Source organism: Cyprinodon variegatus, unplaced genomic scaffold (genome assembly GCF_000732505.1).
Source record: "Cyprinodon variegatus isolate N-32 unplaced genomic scaffold, C_variegatus-1.0 Scaffold1273, whole genome shotgun sequence".
NCBI classification, from domain to species: Eukaryota; Metazoa; Chordata; class Actinopteri; order Cyprinodontiformes; family Cyprinodontidae; genus Cyprinodon; species Cyprinodon variegatus.
This window is the reverse complement of record NW_015151726.1, coordinates 73,652-96,523: the sequence shown is the minus strand read 5'-3', so window position 1 is coordinate 96,523 and position 22,872 is coordinate 73,652. Positions and strand designations below refer to the sequence as shown.

Below are 22,872 nucleotides of genomic sequence, written 5' to 3'. Positions count from 1 at the left end.
GATGGACGTTTGGATGGATTGTGGATGGTTGGATGGAAGATGGATGGACGTTTGGATGGATTGAAGATGGATAGATGGAAGATGGATGGACATTTGGATGGATTGAAGATGGATAGATGGAAGATGGATGGACATTTGGATGGATTGAAGATGGATGGATGGATGAATGGATGGATGGATTAATGGATGGATGGATGGATGGATGATGGAAGGCGGATTGATGGATGGATGGATGATGGAAGGCGGATTGATGGATGGATGGATGATGGAAGGCAGATTGAAGGATGGATGAATGATGGAAGGCGGATTGAAGGATGGATGGATGATGGAAGGCGGATTGACTGATTGATGGATGGATGGATGGATGGATGGATGGATGGTTGGATGGATGGATGGAAGATGGATGGTTTTAAGGATGGTTGTTGGATGGTTAGATGGCAGATGGATGGATGGATGGAAGGCGGATGGTTGGATGGATGGATGGAAGATGGATGGATGGTTTTAAGGATGGTTGTTGGATGGTTGGATGGCAGATGGATGGATGGATGGATGGATGGATGGATGGATGGATGGAAGGCGGATGGATGGAAGGGTGCATGGACAGATGGATGGGAATAAGAAGTGGATTAAACCCTTATTTTACCATCTTGTTCAGTTTTTCTATTCTTATATTCCAGACTACAAAGACTAAAAATACTTTTAAATTTAACTGTTTTGAGATTTTTCAAGCAGAGCTCTTGAATATATTCAAGCGGTGTTCACAATTTTTTTTTACCAACGTTTTATTAATCATCCCTAAGTTAGTCCCTGTCATCCAAGTCATCACACTTTCCCTACCCTTTGGAACTGGTCTTGGTTTTCTGTGCTTTCTGATTTGGCCGTATACGCAGCATGGTTTGTAGCGTACAATGATAATAAAACTACTCTATTTTGTTCTGTTCTATTATATTCTATTTATTTCTATTCTATTAAGGGTATAACAATGGTTCATCTGTTGACTTTTGGTTCCTTTTCTTTAACTGTGCAAAGTTAAATTAAGAGCTAAAATGGTTGACAATAACAAAACTTGCATAAAATTAGCCAGTATGAAATGGAAATGGGTAAAAACATCCAAAAAAAGTTTTTCCTTATCAAAACCACTTTCAAAAATGAGGAAGAAAAAAAAAAGACCTGATGGATGGCTCAGGAGATGGCACTGCACTATTTTCCTAATTCCTCTCCTCTATGAAGCAAAATAAATCTTACCCATGCGTATAGCAGCTAGCAGGTCACTGCGAGCGTCGCTGACCGCTGTGTTCTCAGCCTGCGCCGTGGAAGACATCTTGTAGGAGTGGGAGGCACCAGCTGTAACGGGTGGAGGCGGTGGACCTGGTGGACCGGGAGGAGGCGGAGCCATCTGAGCTCCAGATACAGGTGGCGGAGGAGGAGCGTAACCTCCAGAGACAGCCATGGGGCCAGGGGACATGGGTCCTCCGGGTGGTGAGGCGAAGGCCGTCTGCGCAGAGGGTATGAGGGGTGCAGGGGGAGGCGGGGGAGGGCCAGTGTTGGCATAGCCATCCATGCTGTAGAAAATAGGCAGAAAACCATCAGCAATACACTAGGTGGCAGTAATAACACAACATGAAGTATCACATGTTAGGGCCTGTGCTGAGTCTCTTACACCTTTTGGTCCCAGTAAAGAACAGATACCGTTGGAACAGAAAATCCATTTGGCTGCTGAGAACAACGTGCAACATAAAATAGGTCACGTCTTTGTAAGCTGGATTCTCTAAATTAATCTGAAAAGTGTCCAGGGATTAGACAATGCTGTCCCCTGTTTCTCATTTGTTCTGCCATTAAAGCCTAATTGCTCAGGCAGGATAATGAAAGGAGGTGAATCCTTTTAAAGGTGATGAGCTTTTAAAACACATACACAGTAAAAACATCATCAGGTTTTAATATCAACCCCGGAGGAGCAGCTGAAAAAACTAATCAATGTGGTGGGATTGTTTTGTCAAAGACTTAACCTGACAGAAGATAATAGAGCTGCTACTGAATTATTAGATGTATTTCTCCTGTTAGTTTGAGTTTGTTTTAATACATAAATATGAGCTGAGATTCATCTATAGCAGATTATTTGCCTGATATTTTAAGCTTCATCTGGGTTATGATGAAAGGGAACACTGAAACAGTCAGAAAGAAAGTTTCTTAACCTGACAGCAGATTTATAGATTTCTGATTATAAACCAGATGTACCATAGTTTGGAAAAGTATTACATGCCTTGAATGTTCCTTATTTTTTCTCATCACAGCAACAAACCTGAGACTATTTTACTGGGATTTTATATAACCGACCAACACAATGTGAGACCATAATGATGCTTTGGTTTTTGGTCATGTAAATAAGAAAAGAGGAATATGTTAAGTCAATATTTTATGAAAAACATTTTTTTGTTCTGATTATAGCTGCAGGTCTTTATTGCATCCAGAGATTGGCCCATTCTTCCTTGCACTGCAAATGTCTTAAATTAAGTGTATTATTTACTCTTAATTTCTGTAGGTAAATTAGATGATTTGCCAATGGAAGGAGTATTTTAACTCTTAAAATAAAATAATTCGAAAATATGGACTTGAAATAAGACAATGCAATTGTTTTTTCTCATTTTAAATCTAAATTGTCTTGTTTCATTGGCAAATTACCTCACTTGCCTCGGCAATTAAAGAGAAAATGCACTTAATTTAATTAGAATAAACATAATTAGATTTCAATTTTTCGCAGTGTGCCTTCATTTACAAAAAACGTTGACCACATTTGTCTGTGCTTTGACTAGGCCGTTCTAACACGTTAATGCCTCCATCTTAACCATCCCATCATAGGGTGGTTGTCTATGCTGAAGAGAAGCTCCCCCCACAGCATGATGCTTCCACCACTGCGGGATGCTGTGCTTATGGAGGAGTGCCCTATCATTTTTTTTTTTTTTTTTAAGCACACGTGGGTAAGTCTGAAAGGTTTCAATTTCTTATCATCTGACCACGCCATCTTCTTATATCTGTTTGCTGAAAGCCGACATGACCCATTAGACTTATGTGACTTTTTAAGAACTTTGAATCTCTTCTCGTTATGTCAAGATAAATGTCAGATTTTTTGGAGTACTGAAATCGTTTTCCTGTAAAAGATTTTTCCACCCCAGCTGCTCCTATGATAAATGCTCCTTGTTTAGGTCTTGGTTGTTCTGGTTGGTCTGCAATAATCAAGATGCAAAAAGCAAAACGAATCATTTAAACCATTTATCATTTAAACCTCAATGTTTTTTATCAACTAAATATTCAACGTATGCTTCTCAGTGAGTATTTGCCAACATAAATAAAGACAAGCTTGGAATTCAGTGAAGCTTTGATCTACCTGTAGTCCATCGGTGGCAGAGACATAGATCCACCATTCATGGCCTCAGCAGGCGGAGGAGGCAGAGGAGCTTGGTGGTGGTGAGAACGACCCAGTGTCCCACCCTGGTACGCCATCATGCTCCTACCTCTGCTGTCATGATCCCCTCCTCCACGTGGGGCGTGTCCTGCGGCCATCTGGGCGGCCAGGATGCTGGGCGGAGGGCCAGAGTAGGTGTGGGCGTGGCCGGCATGGTTCATACTGTTTGGGTAGTGATGTGGATCTGCACTGTGACCCCTGTTTTCTGGTGACATGGATCCTTCAGAGGAGGCTGCTCTGTCCCTGTGAATGGTGTGTCGGTGGTCCGGCCTCAGCTCCTTATCCAGAGCCATCATGTTCCACTCCTGTCGGCGGTTCCGTGCCTTGCGGACCTTTTTAACTTCCCTCTGCAGTGTCCCATCCACACAACGCCTCTGCTCCTAAAGCAAAGTAAAAGAAAAAGGTGATGTGGACCTCCGCAGACCCTACTTACACAATAAACTGTGAAGGAAATGCTAAAGTGATGGTTTCTGTGCTTCTTTCTTAATTGTTTTTTAAGAAACGCCTCTTGCTTGAGATAAAGTTGTTGATGGCAGGCAATTACAATCTCATAAACAACCCATAATCCATTACTGAGGGAAATCAAATTGGCCAGCTTTATTACCTTCTGCTTCCTCTTCTCTTTCCTTTTGTCCTCAGTGTCCTGCAGCATCTTTTCTTTCCACAAGTCAAAAAAGTAGGAGGGGTCGGTGTAAAACTTCAGGGCTTCCTTGTGATCATCTCTAAACAAACAAACACGAAGAGGGTTATCCTAACATACAGATATCTCTGTGTCACTTTTGTGTTAACCTTACTAAACCTACAGTTTATTTAGTATTTCCTCTAAGCACAACAAGCACAGAGCTACGCATATAGTTAAATATATTATAACACATCATTACTAATATTTGGCTCAACGTTCCTCAGCAAGCGGCAGACATACGGTACACTTTTCATAGCCGTCAAAAAGCTTCTGAAATCATACAGGGTTCCTACAGCATAAGACAAGTTAAATTCAAGACTTTTTATTGCAACTTAAAATAAAACTTTAAGACCAACTTTACAATAAACACAAGGAAAACATGGTAGCGACAATTTTACCAAAAATGTTTATTTTGACATAAATCATTACTTTCTGGCCAAGTAGCTATGTTTCAAATTTTGAAAAACTTTCTATATAGGAAGAAAGCTAAAAACACAAAAATAACAGATATTTTTACCAACTACTGAACTGAATTCACTGAATAACGTTTTTTGTTCCCTTCTCAAACCCTCTACTTTCATTGCCGGCGTACCGGCAAACATTATCCTGAGATTTGGTTCTACTGGCACTGTTGGTGATGTGAGAGATGCTGTGGAGGCGTTGCAGAGACAAGGGTGGAACAGAACAGAGAAATACCTGCTGCTTTTCCATAATTTGATTTTTGATGCTTTGAGTTTCATGCTTCGCACACGTGTCTCCAATGCCTTGATTCCAATCGTAGTTCATCTACATTCCCTGGTAGTGCTTTTAGCCATTTAGAAAACTCTTGGATGGATAACATATTTTTCATTGAATTTAAGCTTCCCCATGTTGTCCAGATAAAAAGTTACTGGCACATCTCCCCAAGCTCCGGCCACAATATTGTTTTTATTGCTTCTATCAGGACCAATAATGGTGACAGTGTGCGGTTCGCTGAATGTAAGAAATATATTGTCAATTATTTTAATGTTTGATATGGATTACAAAAATAAAATCCTATCTATGATGTAGTAACAATATTAAGACCTATGAAAGACTGATTTAAGACATTTTAATACCAATTAAAACGTTGTAGCACTAAGCTGTATAAACATTTCACCCTGGAACGGTGACTTGAATTAATTACTAAAAAATGTGTTATTTAAACAGAACAGTACATCCACATCGCAGAATGAAGATTATGATAATGAGGACATTGGATGTAGGTTAAGATTGCGCATATCTATCATATCGATATCTATATATGTAGTATACCTCGCTTATATTTCCATATAATTAGGGTAAATATTTTTATCAGTAGGATCTATAACAATAGCTGAGTCTAAACTGAAGAATAATTTAAAGGAAATTACAACCAGTTTTAAATGAAAGAAGAAATCTCTCATTTCTATTGTTTTTAATATTACAGCACTGGTGGAGAAATATGTCGATAAATAACTAGAGAACTTCTATTCTTTAAATCCCAGATATTTTTTAACTTGTACAATATGCATTAATTCAAGTTAAGTTGTTTTAATACATAATTGATTCTGTTCTCTATGGATGTGATACAGTGATGAAGTCTTTTCTAATAATGAAGAAAATAAAATCAATCAAGCAGATTTCATCTAAATGTCATGAGAAACGTGACCGCTTTTGTCAATATGTTCTTTGTTTTATTATGTGGATCTAGGATCGAATTGAATCGACAGCTTGTAAATATTGACAGCGTGTAATTTAGAGCTGCAGAAGATATTAAAGGCTGCTACAAATCAAATACATTTCAGGAAACATCTTGTGTTTTGTTGTTGTTTTTTTGTGTAAGGAGCTGGATGGATGTTTGAGCATTTGCTGAGCTAAAGGAGGGTAAGCCTGACCTGTAAGGTGTGAGGATGGTGAGCGGTGGAGGCTTGTCGCTCAGGTTGTACATCTCTTTGACAGGGTTAGGCACGCTGCTCTTGGACACCACCTGCTGGTCCTGTCTAGTGGAGCTCTTAAAGGCCTTCCTCATGTTGATATCTTGCAAAGAAACTGAGAGCACAAAGATAAAGAGGTAAAAAAATAAAATAAAAGGAGAAATTGTTGCAATCCCGGATTATTTTAAAATGGGGGTTTCATATGGTGGTAGAAATAGCTTAAAAAGAAACATGACTGACATTACTTTGGTGACAGATGGTGGCTCTCAGTGTAGTCTACCCTTCTACCCACCTTCCTCCACGGTGGAGTCCAGCTGTGTGACTTTGACAGCGAGCCGGTCGATACGGTCCTGTAAAGAGTTGGCACGCAGGTAGAAATTGTTGGCCTCGTTAAAGAGCTCGCCAAATATGTCCTCTGCATGTTTACCTGGAGAAAACAGGAGCAAACAAAGAAAAGAAGAGAGATTGGGGAAACTGAATCAGAGAGGAGGCTTTAGTCTTTATTCCAAGCAGACTCTGAAGTCCGATCAATACAGCGATAATGTGATACCGAGCGAAACAAGAGTTGAAAGGTCTGTTCTGGGAACTGTAACTTATACGACTCTATAAAGAAACAAACTCATGAATAATTTAACCCAAGCCAAATATGAATCAGCCAGTCTGAACTTATATTAGTAGCAAGTGACTAAAAGAAGAAGCCTTAGTTGAGAGTCACATTATTGTTCTAAAGCTTTTTAAATCTCAAGAGAGCCTACCTTTGAGCTAAAACCTCTTTATACCTAACTAATTAAAGCCCCACTCCTAAAACCCTTTTTATTTTCTTTTTCATAGATTAGTAAAACATTTCCATAAAACAGCTCAAGCTCTGTTACATTGGATGTATAACATCTTTGAATTTTACCTCCATCCCTCCAGCCTTCCTGTCCCCCACATCATGATGCTGCCACCACCATGTGTGACATCAGTTTTCTACATCAGCCAAAAAGTTCAGCTTTGGTCTCACCCGACCAGTAGTCTGCTTAGTGTCTCGTAACTTTTTCGGTTGCCGCTCTTCCATCAGTGCTAGATTTGACCGCTGAAGGCAACTGAATCTCCTTATTGAAAGGTGTTAGAGTAAAGCATTTAGAAATGCTTCCCATTGTTTTTATTATGTTTGAAAACCGTCTTCTTCATCTTGTTTCCACAACTATAACATAGTTTGTGTTGATCCATCGTATTAAGCACTAAAGAAGCAGAGTGAAGTTAATGACTTTCACACGACAAACAGTGAAAAAGTTTGGCATGAATATATATGCGCAAGGCCCAGTCTTTTTATTCCTTTCCCCCCTTTACATAATCATGTAGAGAGTTGACAATATTGACACACTAATGAACAAAGGCAGGAAAACAGTGATATGAATAGGTTATTCTGCCACAAAGCTTCCTAAAGAGAACAGGTTGACATTTTTAATCTTGGCAAAAGCTTCCTCTTACAATTCACAAATATTCCTGTAAACAACGGAGAGAAACTGTTGCTATGTGGGAAAAAAAAACAGCATGCAACAGCTTTAGAAAACTATCCTGTCCTAAAAATAGAGAAGGTTGCTTTGCACTGATTAAAACCAAACGGAAGAGGTTTTGTTAAAAGTTTAGTGACTATTTCAGAGCAGAGCATTATGTCTGACGTCCTGTACAGAATGGGAAACACAGGGCTATTTCTGTCCGGCCTGCTGACAGGATGGGCTGCAGGAAAAAAAAAACATTTGGAGGAAGGAAGAATCCCAAATCATTCAAGCCGAGCATATTAACTTTATGGTCCGGCTACACACCCATGTGCACAAAAACATCCACGCCGTACATGGTATGTCGATTTCCTCTGTCAGGCCCTTGAAAGCATTTATATTTAACCCACACAGCTGTTGTCAAAAGGCCAACTCCCATAGCAGGAACTTGACACAATAAGATGCAGACAGAATCAATATGGCGGGGGCCAAAAAAGCGGATAGGATTGATTTTGTTTTATCCCTCTAAAGTTCAGGGAATAACTTTCAAAACAGCAAACTCACCCAGAGCAATTGCTCTGCTGAGCTGTCCATCCCCCCTGTTCTCAGCAATAATGATTTTATGGGATTCTTTATAAATAAGGCTGATTCTATTAAAAAAAATAAGATCATTGGCACCTCTTTAACTATAATTGGTTTATCTCTGGAAGGTGAGGCAGCATCTGAGGTAGCCATAGAATCTGAACCAGGTTTAGACTGCTTTGATCCAGTTGAACTTTCAGTTTCCCTTTGATCTCCTCCTCCATTTTAAATGTGATTAATCTATCCCTGTTACAGGGTTATGTACCAAAGGCTTTTAAGGTTGCTGTAATTAAACTTTTACTTAAAAAACATCTCTTAACCCAGATGACTTGGTCAATTATAGACCTATATCCAATCTTCCTTTCTTATCTAAAATTATTGAGGAAATAGTTGTCAAACAAGTGTGCAACCACTTTTTAAGTTTCAGTCCGGCTTTAGAGCTCATAATAGCACTAAAACAGCTCTGTTGAAGGTTGCTAATGATATTTTCATGGCCTCAGATAATGAACTTGTATCTGTACTTGCCCTATTAGATCTCAGGGCTGCATTTGATACAATTGATCATAATAGTATTCTAGAAAGACTTTTAATATCTTGTAGGAATTAAAGGAACAGCACTAGACTGGATTAAATCTTATCTATCTGATCGATTTAAGTTTGTTCAGGTTAATGACAAATCTTCAACATGCTCAAGGGTTACCTGTGGAGTACCACAGGGATCAGTGCTCGGACCAATTCTCTCTACTATATATATGCTCCGTATCGGTAGAATTATTAGACAGCATGGGATTAATTTTCACTGTTATGCTGATGATGCCCAGCTATATCTGTCTATAAATCCAGATGAAGCTAATGCATTACATAGATTACAGGCATGTCTTGAAGACTTAAAAATCTGGATGACTCTTAACTTTCTGCTCCTGAATGCAGACAAAACAGAAGCTAGTCTTTGAAAAAGAAGCTGATTAGTCAGTCACTTCATTTGGATGTGATTAACTTGATCTCAGATAATAAAGTAAAAAATCTTGGTGTTGTTTTTGATCAGGACCTGTCATTTAAATCCCATAGAAAAGATGTTTCTAGAATTTCCTTCTTTCATCTGCGAAATATTGCAAAAATTAGAAATATCCTTTCCAAGGGTGATGCTGAGAAACTACTCCATGCATTTGTTACTTCAAGGCTGGACTATTGTAATTCTTTACTATCAGGAAGTAGAATGGGAGGCAGATCTTTTACTTATCAGGCTCCTTTCCTACCAGTTTTAGTCTGTGAGGCAGACACCCTGTCTACTTTTAAGGCGAGACTTAAAACTTTCCTTTTTGATAAAGCTTTTAGATAAAAACAGAGTAATGTTTGCTTAGACGCTGGGTGAGTAGAGGTAGATGGAGGTGGAGTGTTAACAGCCTGATCTGACGGTGGAGAAATTAATTTGTTTATATAGATATAGTTAGAGAACTTGGCCTCTTTCCAGCATAGTCCTGTTTCTTTTACTGTGACCATCAGAATTGGCTAGGAGCTTGTGTGCCTGGCTGTGTCTGTCCTGGGTGGAGACGCCTGCGGAGCTGGTTGACAGTTGCCTTTTATATCTCTGCTTTTTTTTTGTTTGTCTGCTTCTGTCTCCTTGAACCCCTGTTGGCCTTGGCAGATGGCCGCTCACACTGAGCCTGGTTCTGCTGGAAGTTTCCTCCTGTTAAAAGATAGTTTTTACTTTCTACTGTCACTACATGCATGCTTGGTGTGAGGTATTGCTGAAGAGTCAGCGACAAAATGCATGTCATGCAAGTTGATGACTGTATGCAAACAATTGGTTATCCAATCTGACAGTACTGTCCCTGTAAAGTGCCCTGAGATGACTTGTGTTATGATTTGCCGCTAGATAAATAGACTGAATTGAATTGAACTCATATGAGAGCTGGAAAATAAACGTAGCTAAGTGGCAAATAAAAAACACATTAACAGTCCATTGAAGGGAGTAGATGGTAGATGGATAATGCTGTAAACACTCTTAAATTTGCAGTTGGCGAAGAGTAAACAGCTTTTAGTCCAACACAGTCTCCAGTGTACCAGTTCAGTCACATGTCCTCCGCTGGATGGATCCGCCCCTTCTGCGGCTGTTGTCTGAAATTATTACAATTAGGTGTTCTGTCCAGTATAAGGCTGCTGTAAGCCTGTGGCTAACCCTCTGACCCTCTCCCTCACTGTAACCATGACGACACACAAATCAATCACAGCTTTAGGATTAATGATGGAGCCATGTGATCCAGTACAAAGAGGATACACAGTGTATAAACATCATGGCGCTGAGCTTAATGGGGTAAAACCCAGAGGGTGCTGCAGATTCAGCTGCTTTCATTAGACAGTTTCTGGTTTTATTTATGGAAAAGTTAAAATATATTTTTTTATTTATTTTAGCAGCAGTTGGTTTGATTGAAAGTCTCATGTAGGAACACAGAAAGCGATGCTCATTCACATTCCCTATGTTGGCACATGGTGGTGGCAGCATCATCATGCTCAGGGTCGGACAAAATGAGAATAAGTTCACAGGCCATGAAAACCTCTGCAGCTGCACTGTGAGGGTCTGTTAGCGTGTCTCTTACTCAGGCTGCTGAGCTGACGGATGATGGCAGACAAGGTGTTGTTCATCACACACTCCAGCTCGCTGCCGATACCATCCGGCAGCGCCCCCCGGCAGAGGTGACGCGGATCGATGTTCCTCTTTACCAGCGGCATGGCGAGGCCTCAAGCCAACGACAAACTGTGGGAGGAAAAGGAGCAACGAGACACAGATGTAGACGGTCAGCATCTAATCTGCAGAGGCGTTATTGAACAAAAGAACTGATTAAACTCCTAATGACTCCAATGATTGATACTGCAGTCTATATATTGGAAAGCAGTCAGATTTCCCAAGAGTGACATTAAAACTGCTTGTAGAAGCTGATCAGTTTACCACCACAGATTAGAACCAATAAGGAGCAATTGACCCTTACAGGAAACACCAGAGACACTAAACTTATTTTGGGTTTAAAGCATTCGCATCTTCATCAAAGCTATTTCACAGTTTTAAAGATGTTAAGACAAATTTCAAATACTGAACTGAATGTTTTCACGACGAGCTAAGACTGTTTGAAGATATTATGATAATAATGACCTTCATTCTTTAATAGTTAATCAGGAAAAAGGGCAGAGAAAGAAGGGAAAGATGTGCAGTAAATAGCTGCTAGGCTGGAAATCGAACCAATTAAAGCTTAATCCAGGACTTGAGCCTCTATACATGCTGGATCAGATGTTTTTTTTTTATTTTATCACATTTTGCTCTTTAGCAAATTATTATTAATTTGTAAAAAAATAAATAAATAAATTGTGGAGCTAACTCAAGGAATTATCTACTGACTGGACTTTCAGCTTCAACAGTCCTCTCGAATGATCTGTTGAAAACTGATAAGAAAGACAAAACATTAAATCCATCTCATCTCCATTGGAAGATAAAGCTGTAAAAAGTCATATAGATAAAAATGTTTGTCTGCTGTTTATTTAGGCCAATACAACAGAGAGCTAGATGGGAATTCCTCTCTCCCTAATGTTGGCTTTCATCTAAAACTCTGTGTGAACCTCTCTGGGGAATCATGGCGGTGGCGGTATCATGCATTGGGGATGTTTTTCTTCACCCAGATCTACTGCTCGTCCCAATTGTACTTGGAAGTCCTATAACAAACATCCAAACAGGAAGTGTCGACAGGAACTCCAGAGAAAGTCGGACATTTGAGTAGAAATATCAGGGCAACATGTCTTAAAGGTGCCGTAGCAGATCTTGGAACAACGGTTCCAGCAAGCCATATTTTTTAACATACACAACCATGCCTCTCCCTTAAGCCCACCCCTCTAAACCACGCCTTCAAAACACATGAACGCGCATGCTGTCTGTCGAGGTGATCGGATGTTTACGAGATCGAGAACAAAACAAGCCCCAAGACCCAGTGCTCGTGACATGAGCCAACAACAACATCATGCTATGTCCACACCTAAAGCAGCAGAGGCAGCAAAAGCAGCTAGTTTACATGCAAAGTCAATGGTTGGCGCGCATCACGGCGCAGTAAAAGGTCCCGCAGAGCATCTAGAGCAGCACATCTAGAGCAGCCTCTGGCCCGGTCGCTGATCTGGAAGCTGGCAGGGAGACAGACACAGCACTGATGATGCAGAGCGCTATGATCACTCCTCTGAAACAGTTTATTAAAGCCTAAATTAACTTAAAATGCCGAAATCTGCTGACAAAACATGTTCGCTTTTATTATCCTGGTGCCATCCTTCCAACCGCCGCGGCAAACCACGAAGAGGCGACCGGGCCAGAGGCTGCTGTTGAATGGGATTCCTACTGACAGCGAACCGCCGGTGTACGGGGTCTGAGCGGCTCCAACAGAAATAATATTTGAAGGCAGGATGGTAATCTGGATGAACTGACAGCACAGACCATGTTTTCAGGTGGACTTTCTCACTTCAAAATTGATTTAAACTACTTTCTACCCACCTATCATATCAAATATAGCTGCCATTGTTACAGGCAAAGAAAGGATAGGGTAGCTCCACCCAGTGTGCATCAGACCCATGTTTTTGCTGCTCTTGCTGCTTTAGGTTTGAACGTAGCATAACAGTGGCTAGCTTCTAGCCATGGCGTCCTGCACGAGCATTGTGGTGTCGATTCGATCATGAGTGAGGTTACGAGCACGGGGGGAGGGACATGCAGACGACCATGATTGACATGTCATGAAACAATCGTATACAACGGGCCGTGTTTTGTGATTGGTGGATGTTACTCATTGATTTCACACTGTAGCGGGGACCATTTATTTTAGTTTCACTTCCAGACCTGCTATTTCACTGCTTGCTATGCAACTGTTGGAAGATCTTTAGGCCACATGGTACAAAAATGCATCAGAAAAGATCTCCTACTGCACCTTTAACCGATTTCCACATTAAAAATGTCTGCTTCTGGTAACAGCGGTAGTTAAACTTCCCTACTTTAACTCTCTGTAGAAGCTTGTTTATATGCATGTACATTTTACCTTGTAGTGTTTTTAAGATTCATGTTTAACAATGTTTTTATGCACAAAATAGAGACTAGATCAGTGTTTTTGTCGTTGTTATCAGTTACCACGTGGTAACAATGGGTATAGCTGACAAATACCAAAAATAGAGAACTAGAGTGACCACAAGCGGAAAACTGGAAAGCCATCACCTTAGAAATAAGGGTAAAGTTTAATGGAAAGCACTCCTAGATCAATGCATCGTCTTTTGTTTAAATGACCCAATAAATCTGTAAAAAGACTTAAAAACCGCCGTTCACAGATAGGATCCATCTAATCAAACTGAACTAAAGCCATCTCTTAAAGAGGAATAGGGCAGTGTCAGACACTAGGTGTGCAACGCTGCTGGAGACATATCCTCAAAGACGTCCAGCTGTTACAGTAGACGGAGGTGGTTCTACGCAAGAGAGGTGTTGGATTTTTATTTTAAAGAATAAAATAAAGACCATGTTTAATTTTCCTCATGGAAGTATATCTCCTATCTCCTAAAATCCTCCCAAAAACAAGTGTTTGGGAAATATTGGAGAAGAATTGAGATGAAGTTTGAGCAAAGTGCTGTACGTTGTGTTAAAACCAGTGATGTGTGGCTGTTATGAGCGACTAGCAAAGCCAGGAGACTCCTGGCGACCAGAGGAAAGATTAAAGCATTAGTGAAGGGAGGATACAACATGCCAGCTAATCCCAGGCCAGCTTGTCATAGGCCCAGCTGGAAAATTGACACAGCCGCAGATTCTGCTAAGCACCAAAGAGGAAAAACATAAATAAAAAATGCTAATACGCCCTAAGGCAATGCTGAAGCTCTTTGGCTTCCTATAAACAATAAACTGTGCTTTCCTTTCCCCGACTGTACTTCTGAACATGACTGGCTGACTTCAACCTCAGTGGCAAAGGATCAGACACTCCAACTCTCTGTGATTAAAAGGACTAAAAGTAGGAGAGAACCCAGAGCATCAGAGCTTTCCTCTTATCAGTCCCTCTTCCTGCTTCCTGTTTTTGAAGCCCAACTTCTCCTCCTGTTTCCTAGTCCTTCTCTGGTGTCACATCAAACCTCCCCGTCCAAAAACATTTGGAAAGAACAATGCAGTCATGGCTGGAGAAGCAACCAGAAGGCAAGTTTTCTAAACAAACTGTTCTCACAGTATTTTAGGAAAGGATTCAGGCTCTGTTATAATTCCAAAGTTGTTTCTTTTTTCTTTTTTACTACACAGCTTTGCTGAAAAAAAATGGAGAGAAGAGAAAAAAATAAAACACCAGAGGAAAACAGGTTGCAGCGACACAGGAGATCTGGCAGCGGGCTAATAATAGCAGCCTAGCACATGAAATTAAAAAAACAAAACAAAGAATAACTCATCATAAACGGGAACGCTTGGCAGCAAACTGAAAAGTACAGTAGAGGTCCTGCAAAGAGAACGCAGAGCTTTGAAAAGCTTCCTGCGAACAGATTTCTGGTGCTTTCAAAAGACGATTTAATTTAATAAGGGAAATATAAGCTAATCATCTTATTAAACGCCAGTAAAATTATAATTGCAGTGCCTGTTTCAGCAAACAACTGGATTTAAATCTGTCTATTTTTAAACCTGCGACTTCAGATCTTTGTGCAACAGCATAGATTGAGTTCAGCCATTATGGTTCATCTCCCAGGTTTTTAACCAACTAAACATCAGACCATGATCATAGTATCACCACAATGTTGGCCTGCTAGCATGACTGCCATCCGGAGTTTGTTGCATTCAGTGTTTATAAATCTTTTTTTTTTAATTTAAATCAGTGTTTTTCACCCTGTGTTACCTGAATCGTTAAAAAAAGGATGGATTTTTTTTTTCTTTTCCAGACTCAAACAGAGGAGCCCAAATCTAATCAATTTTCTGGGAGATGAAGATTGAAAACAAGTCTTTTAATAAGACCAATAATTTTGTTTTTAAATAATAGGTGATAAGATATATTGAAGCAAAATCAATAAAAAAAAAGGTTATTAATTTTAGGGCTGCAACTAACTATTATTTTGCTAATCGATTAATAGGTGGATTATTTTTTTCTATTAATAATCAGATAGCCAAAGATTCCTTAAAGAACTTTTTTTTTATGATATTAAACTAGGTTAAACTAAAACTTTTCCACTTGAGGAGTTCTGGACAGAGAATATTGACAAGCGAAAACGTTTTTGTTGTGACTGTGGGGGGAAGCTAGAGTACCTGGAGAGAACCCACGCATGCTTATGGAGAACATGCAAACTCCATGTAGAAAGACCCCTGGCTGGAAATCAAACCCGTAACCTTCTTCAGTGCTACCCACTGCGCCACTGAGCAGCCCATCTTTTTATTCTTAAATGCTAAATATTTATATAATTTAACAATTGTGATATAATTTCTGCTCTAAGTGGATTGCTTTAACACCTTAAGGCATGTTTTAGAGTCTCTATACTCCAGTTAACTATTAATTGATTACTATATCAGTTGACAATTATTCCATTAATAATTGATTTACATAAAAAAATAGCTGATTTGTTCAACATGTTAGCATTATTTCTAATCGGTAAAATAAAAATAAAACTACCAAGTGTATGAAAACCGTTGAACTGTGTAGATTTAAATGACTTTGTTTTCCATATTTTACTTTTTAAAAATCAGTTTAATTTGTTGCTTTTTAAGATTTTTTGGCCGTTTTTAAGTTTTATGACATGATCTATTAAAGCGATCCAACTGGTCCAGCAGTAATCAGGACACGTAAATCATATAAGAATCTGCAATGTATTTGTGTGACAAAAAAGCAAAGCAAAAAAAGGCTATATGGGTTGTAAACATGCTGATATTTAACATGGTAATGTAATTACCCAGAGTTTCAATTAACCAAGAAAAATGTTCTACCCGCAGATGGGGAGAAATCTGGCAGCATCATGCCAACAAGCTAAAACAAAGTGTAAAATTACCCCAACATGACGCCCCGCCACAAAGAATACTAAATGGTACAAAAAAAGATGCCTGAAGTGTCCAGAAACCACAGCTCCAAGCTTTCTGCAGGAACACTTAGGGAAACACTGCACTTCCTGTTGGAAATGAGGTGATGCAAATTAGAAGATTGCATGTTTTTGCTCACACTGTCTGGCTTGCATGACAATCACGCTGATGAGGCGAAATAATGAGCAACCCGAGGAGGGGAGGAGGGTGAGCACGGTCTTCCTTGAGAAGCACGAGGGGAGTGAGGAGGGTGATTTAAATGAGCGGGATAGGACTGTGACAGATGAGATACAGTGAGGGAGAGAGACAGTGTGTGGTGGGACAGTGTGGGAAAGAGGCAATATATTTATATGTGAGTGTGTTTGTGCAGGGACGGGGGGCTGGACTGAGTTGGGGGAGGGGTATGAGGACCTCAGGGAAGCCACTGAAAGGTTCCTGGGACAATAGAGCTCCGTTCACACGGCAACAGCACTAGCTCTCCCATGAATCCCCCCACCCCACACACAAATACACCCCTCTTCCTCCTCTCCAGCTCCCCTCTTCTCAAAACAAAGAAAGCTACAGACTGAACTAAAACTTCACACATATTCTCACTCTTCTTTTTACAATACCTAACTCTTCCTTAGGGTCATGTGTTTGGACGCTTTAATTAGAAAACACAACATGCACACTCAGCCATCTAGCAAAACATCACATCAGGTAGCCTCTCAAATGTCCCATTAGCAGACAAAAAAAAATTGCATTCGATCTTCAGAGAAGTGAAACTCAGGCTGCATCCTGGGCAAAATGCTTTCCCCTGCGGCCGGATCCACCAACCGGGCCTCGCTACTACAGACGTGAGAGCTCCATTAAGTTCTGAAAGGGGAGCCATTACCAATTTATGCTCTGAGCCAGCTTCTCGTGTCGGAGGCTGTTTTGCTTGTTCTGATGTTATAAATAATGCATCCTGAATTACGTCAGATCTCACTGCCCTAAATCTGATGTCTAAAAAAAAAAAAAAAAGAAACCGTCTGCCATGAGTTTATCTTGTCCAACACCATCTACCTGATCTAATAATAGTAATAATGAGGGATAAACAGTGCATAATGGGAAAAATCTCCTTTAAACACTTAAATATTAAACTATGCAGGGTTGAAGGAGGATATATGGTCTTATTTGACATATATTTAATTCCACAAACTACAGTATTAAAAAAACAGGAACTAAAAGTAAGTTATTTGGTAGAGCTGGTAGTCAAACAATTATTAGAATTTTTGTATCAAATCATATGTCCCTAACTTTACAAGAACTGGTCGTAATATCAAAAAAAGCGTAATGAATCAGCAATGACAAGCAGGTGAGTTTTGTTAAAAGCATTCAATGAACAAATCCGCTTTTAAATGTTAAATCTCCTAATTATGGTAACACTATCTCAGCTTTAAGATGTAAAACTTGAAAAAAGTCTATCGAAGTCTGTGCTGCTGGTTGAGGAGTTTATAAATTTAGATTTTTTGAGTAAATCTCTTGGCTCCTGTCTGGCTTATCCTTAGTCCCGACCTCCAGAACAACTAATCAGGGTTTAGATCAAATGAAGATGTCAAGATAGTTTACAATCAGCTTCTTCTTAAACCTCTCAACACGACAATCACTTTCAGAAATCCATCACTATCCCTTTAAAGGGATGGATTATTAAAGTGAGACTGTATAGAGTTGTTATCAGTACTTACTTAGCATGTAATAATATGTACTTACATGCTAACAAACACTGAATAATTCCTGATGGTTCCACGCCACATTAGCAAACATATAACCACGGCTGAAGGAACAAATGATACCAAATATATTGCTTTTGATTTGTGTTGCTAGTAGTAGCAAAATAACAATAACAGATTCCTAGTTCTTAAAAGTAAAAAAAATAGGTTTGACGTCATCCTCAGATATACATTTTTATTTCCAAATTAAATCGAACATCAGTATTAGGAGCAAAAAGGGGGAAAAATATTTGACTGAATGAGCATAAAAGGCAACATTGCCTTTCCTCTACACACTCTAAAAATGTGGTGAAAAATTTAGGACATAGAGGGTCACCTGAACTCAGCTTTAAAATTTGTGGAGGGTGATGAGTGCCACAATAAAACAAAAAAATAACTTATAGAATAATAATTTGAATGTGTAATTAATCTTTTCAAACTGGAAATAAATACAGACTGCATTTAATTAATATATAATTAATTATATGGACCTCGGTTAAATAAATTGGTTTTATTTTAAGAAGTCAACACAGATATTTCATAATTTGATAATATTATTTCATGTTCTGGGATAGGGCAGCACAACTGTCCTGTGTTCGTTAAAATAAAGAAGGTGGGACTAGGTCCACTGTCATTAAAACCCTGACGTCTGATAGGTTGCAACTCAATAAGCAAAACAACGTCATTTTTTTTTTCTAAATTAAATATTATCGCTGAAAAACATGGGAATAAACTCTAAAATGTGTCACCAGTTATTTACACCACATTGGATGACTAACTCCAGCCTCTATTTCTCTAGTTTGGTCAGAAATATGTCTAATAGGCTTACGAGAGAGCTTCCTGTGTGTTAGCAGGGCGGGCTCTGTCACTGTTTTCAGCCGAAGCTCCGCCCACAGGCTAACACTGACTCCCGTTCTTTGATACATTTTTAAGTGATGAAACCAGTGATATAGAGGCTGGAGATGCTCACCCAATGTGCTGCAAATATATGGCAACAAGTTTTAGAAAATAATTGTTACAAGGCAAAAATGTGGGGTTAGTGTAAAAGAAAACCACAAAGTTCTCCTGTCTTTCTCAGAGAAAAGCAGCCAATCAAAAGTCAAGAGTTCCTTTGGAAGTTGCTCTAGTTCCGCCCACTATGTTTGATGGGCTAACCTGACAGCAATTAGTGAAATAAAGAAATATATTTGCAACATTTTTTTTACTACTATTATTATTTAATGTCATAATAAACGATAATAAAATAAATTTTTCCTAATCAAATGGTACATTTAATTACTACATGATGTATTAAAATATAGATGGTATATTTATTTATTTAATGTTACATTTATTGGCACATTTATTTGTTTAATCTTACATTGAATTATTTCATGATACAAGTACTCTTTTTCATTATGCATTTACACCTATTAATTTAAGGTTTTTTTCCTTTAACCCTCCATACTTTAGGAGTTAAATCTGCTTCAGAAGTATCACCATTCTAGCTGATACTTGCGACTCTCTACCTCTTCCAAATTAAGGTTGTTCAGATAAAATAGTGACAGCTAATATTGACTTACTAAAACTCTACCTAGAAATAAAAACATGAATCAATATAATGAAGACTTGAGCGATATTTTTTGTTTAAAACGGTAAAAACATAAGGTTTATCAATATTTTTAAAAAAATATGCTTTCAAAAGCGCCAGCATGTCTGCTATGCTGACAGCATGCTCTGCCCATGCAGACTGCCCAACTAAAAATATAACCTAATTATTAACTTTAGTTATTAGATAAAGAAAAGAAAAGAAAAGCAAAAAGTAAACTAAACTCTTATTTATTTGAGCACACATAAAACACAAAAACTAATAACATTACAGAGGATATAATTGTAATATTCAACATTACTCAGCACCAGTATAAATTGTGGCTTTCTGTGAAATAGAAGCAATTGGAAGCAGATTCTTCTATATACTTGAAACCACTGTGTTTTCACTCAGTTTTCATACTGTCATCATCCAATGCCTAATTAAAAAGCTTTTAAGTCTGCATGACCCAAACGTGATACACTTGTAATGGGTTGATAAAAGATTTAAATAAGCTATTTCATTTTACACTAGTCCATTAAACTACTCTGAGTTTTTTTTTTTCATGGTAATGGTAGAAATATAAGCCTTTACAGCTTTGTAAACTAATTGCTTTTCCTATCAAAAAAAAAAAAAAAACTCATCAAAGAACAAAAAGCATAGCAAGCAGACCGGCTCAAATATAAAATGCACAAACTTGCATCTCATGATATGAACAGTCTGTTTTCATTACTTCTGGTTGATTAATTGATTAATTAACTTTGTGGATCTCAAAGCGGAGAAATTTATCCGTTACATCGGCTAAAATAGTCAAAAGAGAAGAAGAAGGTGCCAAAGGAAGAAAAAAGGTGTATGGGACATATATACAGTATATAATGTGTGTCCACATACAGTATGATATTTTTTTTTTATAGCAGGATTATTATACAGGGTTATTGCACTGGGTGTTTACATGTGTATTTATATAGATGGATATTTATATATATAGTTATTACACTGGGTGTCAAATATAGAGAAACAGGTTATTGCACAGGATATCAAATAGTAATTGCACATTATACCAAGCACATGTTATAACATTTAAATAGCCATTTTATTTCAAAATTAGATCTAACAGATCACAAGAAAAAGCATGTTGTACTTTTAAACTGCACTGAAACTGTACTGGATGTGTTCCACCTTACACATCCTGGTTTGGTTATATGAAAGATGTTTCATGTTTTAATTATAGTCAGGGGCGGAGCTAAAGGGGGAGCCAATCATTGGCCACCCCTACCATTTTTTCCCCCATAATACTGACAGTGGCAGCAGTAATACTCCCAAGTGATACTACAGTAATGCTCTCAATATTCAAAAACACTGTGGTTAATTATGCACAGCAATATACTAAGAAAAGACGATAAGTACAGAATTCATGCTCTTTTCAGAACTAGATTTTGTGCTATATGGGGTAAAGAGAAAATGCAAGTCCGTCTTCAGTTAAATCATAGATAAATAACTATTATGGTAAAAAAAAGTAGTAAATAAAGATTTTTTGTAGATATTAGAACTTGTAAATATCAATTTATGCAGAATGATTATTGATAAAAGGTAGGTAAACAGGTAAGAAGGAACTTTATCCACTATACCTTTTATCTAGATGGATGTCTAAATATCTTTTTGTTAGCAAATGCTGTAGGAAAGTATAGTTTGTCTTTATTTGGAAAATATGGTTGTTCATTTTCCTGCTGGATCCGTATAGATTGACCCCAAGGTTCTGGTGCTGATCCGCTTTCGGGCACCCTTCAGTGTACATTGGTTATTGCCTGGCCACCCTTATAAAAATGATCTGGCTACGCCCCTGATTATAGTACTTTGATATATCTATCCTTACAAGTTTGAGTTTAGGCAATTTTGTTCTATTTTGTCTCACTATTATTTGCTATGTCAATTTCCAGCTTAGGCACTCGCCTTCTTTTCCTTCCCCTCGGGTTTATAACACACTAACACACACAGAGAGGCGTAAATTGATGGCAACCATGATCAATCAGTGTTCCGCACCGTCGCTTCTCGTTACTAAAGGACTGACCCACATCTGTTCATCCCTCTCGCTCCCCACTTTTATACAATTTCTAATCTTATTTTACACTGGTTTCTATTACTTTGCTTCCTAACAAATATTATTGTATTAATAGCTTCAAAATATTCTTACAAGAGGGATAATATTTAATGTTTCGGGGTATCATTTTATCCTTTGCCGGGGGTCCATTCTAACTGACCACTTTGGTTAGCTAGCTTATGTCCAGTCTCGATCATTTACTTTGGTCAATTTGGACCAGAATCGGCACGAAGATCTATATAAATGTAATAATTGTAATAAACTGGGTCACTATTGATTGTAGAAAGTATTATAAGACCCTCACCAGAACTTGAAATATTAGAAGAAATCACTCCGTCCGCATGTCCCGTTAGTTACTCCTACTAGCTCTGCCATCGAGTGTCCCCCCAGCCTGTCTGGCCACTCCGGGGAAAATCCTTTGAGGATGAAGAAACGCCCACTAGACACTCCAGCCAATCACAGACGAATTCAAAAGGTTTAATGTATGACCGGCGTTTGTACTGACCAATGGAATCTTTGTATGAGAATGATTGACAGGGAACCTCCCCAGCTTTAAAGCAATACTGAGAGTGGAAGAGGCGGGGCAATAGTTGGGCGTTGCTCTAGGGATCTTTTTCTTCCATTCAACTAGCTCGGCAGCTCCTAAGATGCTGTAAATGACAAATGTTTACCATCTTATCTCTTTTCAAAAAGGAACTATTTAAAACTACCTTCAGAAATTACAGAGATTTTTGTGTTTCTAAATCATTACAGGACACTGAGAAGAGGAAGCTGGACATTGCAAATTTGCGCTTCGTTTTCATATATTTGTGATCTGTTATTAGATATTTGTGAATTCTACCCCTGAAATTTGTGATTCATATTTAAACATTTTTAGACCTGTACTGGACAGGGCCGGTGGAACTGGTTGTCTTTTGTATCTGCTTTTTTTTCTATGTCTGCTTCTGTCTCCTTCAACCCCAATTGGCCTCAGAAGATGGCCGTTCACACCAAGCCTGGTTCTCCTGGAGGTTTCTTCCTGTTAAAAGGGGGTTATTCCTTTTCACTGTTGCCACAAGCATGCTTGGTGTGAGGGATTGCCTTTGATTTAAAGATTTGATGCGATCAGCGTGTTTTTCCTTGGATAGAAAACTCTGAATCAATCAGTCTGTATGATCTGGTTGAAGTGAATTTTCTAAATCATTACATGACACCGATATAGGAAGCTGGATATTGTATGACAAAAAATTGTTAAAAAATAGCTGTGCCCGCATCTTCCAGAACATGGTTTAGTAGAACCTGATCCGGATTATTTATCTAGTCTGTG

General features: G+C 38.7%; 1 protein-coding gene across 1 annotated transcript in view; it reads right to left on the bottom strand.

Moving 5' to 3' along the window:
- Nucleotides 1-21,982, bottom strand: part of wasf3 (WAS protein family member 3) — a 24,239-nt gene extending 2,257 nt beyond the window's left edge. Inside the window, exons 1-7 of the mRNA XM_015401926.1 lie at nt 21,871-21,982; nt 10,737-10,894; nt 6,369-6,503; nt 6,038-6,191; nt 4,065-4,182; nt 3,383-3,840; nt 1,246-1,562 (exon numbers count right to left, since the gene is read on the bottom strand). Coding sequence (XP_015257412.1) covers nt 1,246-1,562; nt 3,383-3,840; nt 4,065-4,182; nt 6,038-6,191; nt 6,369-6,503; nt 10,737-10,869 — 1,315 coding nt within the window. The 5' untranslated portion in view covers nt 10,870-10,894; nt 21,871-21,982. The remainder of the gene's footprint in view (nt 1-1,245; nt 1,563-3,382; nt 3,841-4,064; nt 4,183-6,037; nt 6,192-6,368; nt 6,504-10,736; nt 10,895-21,870) is intronic.
- Between the last annotated feature and the right edge of the window lie 890 nt (nt 21,983-22,872).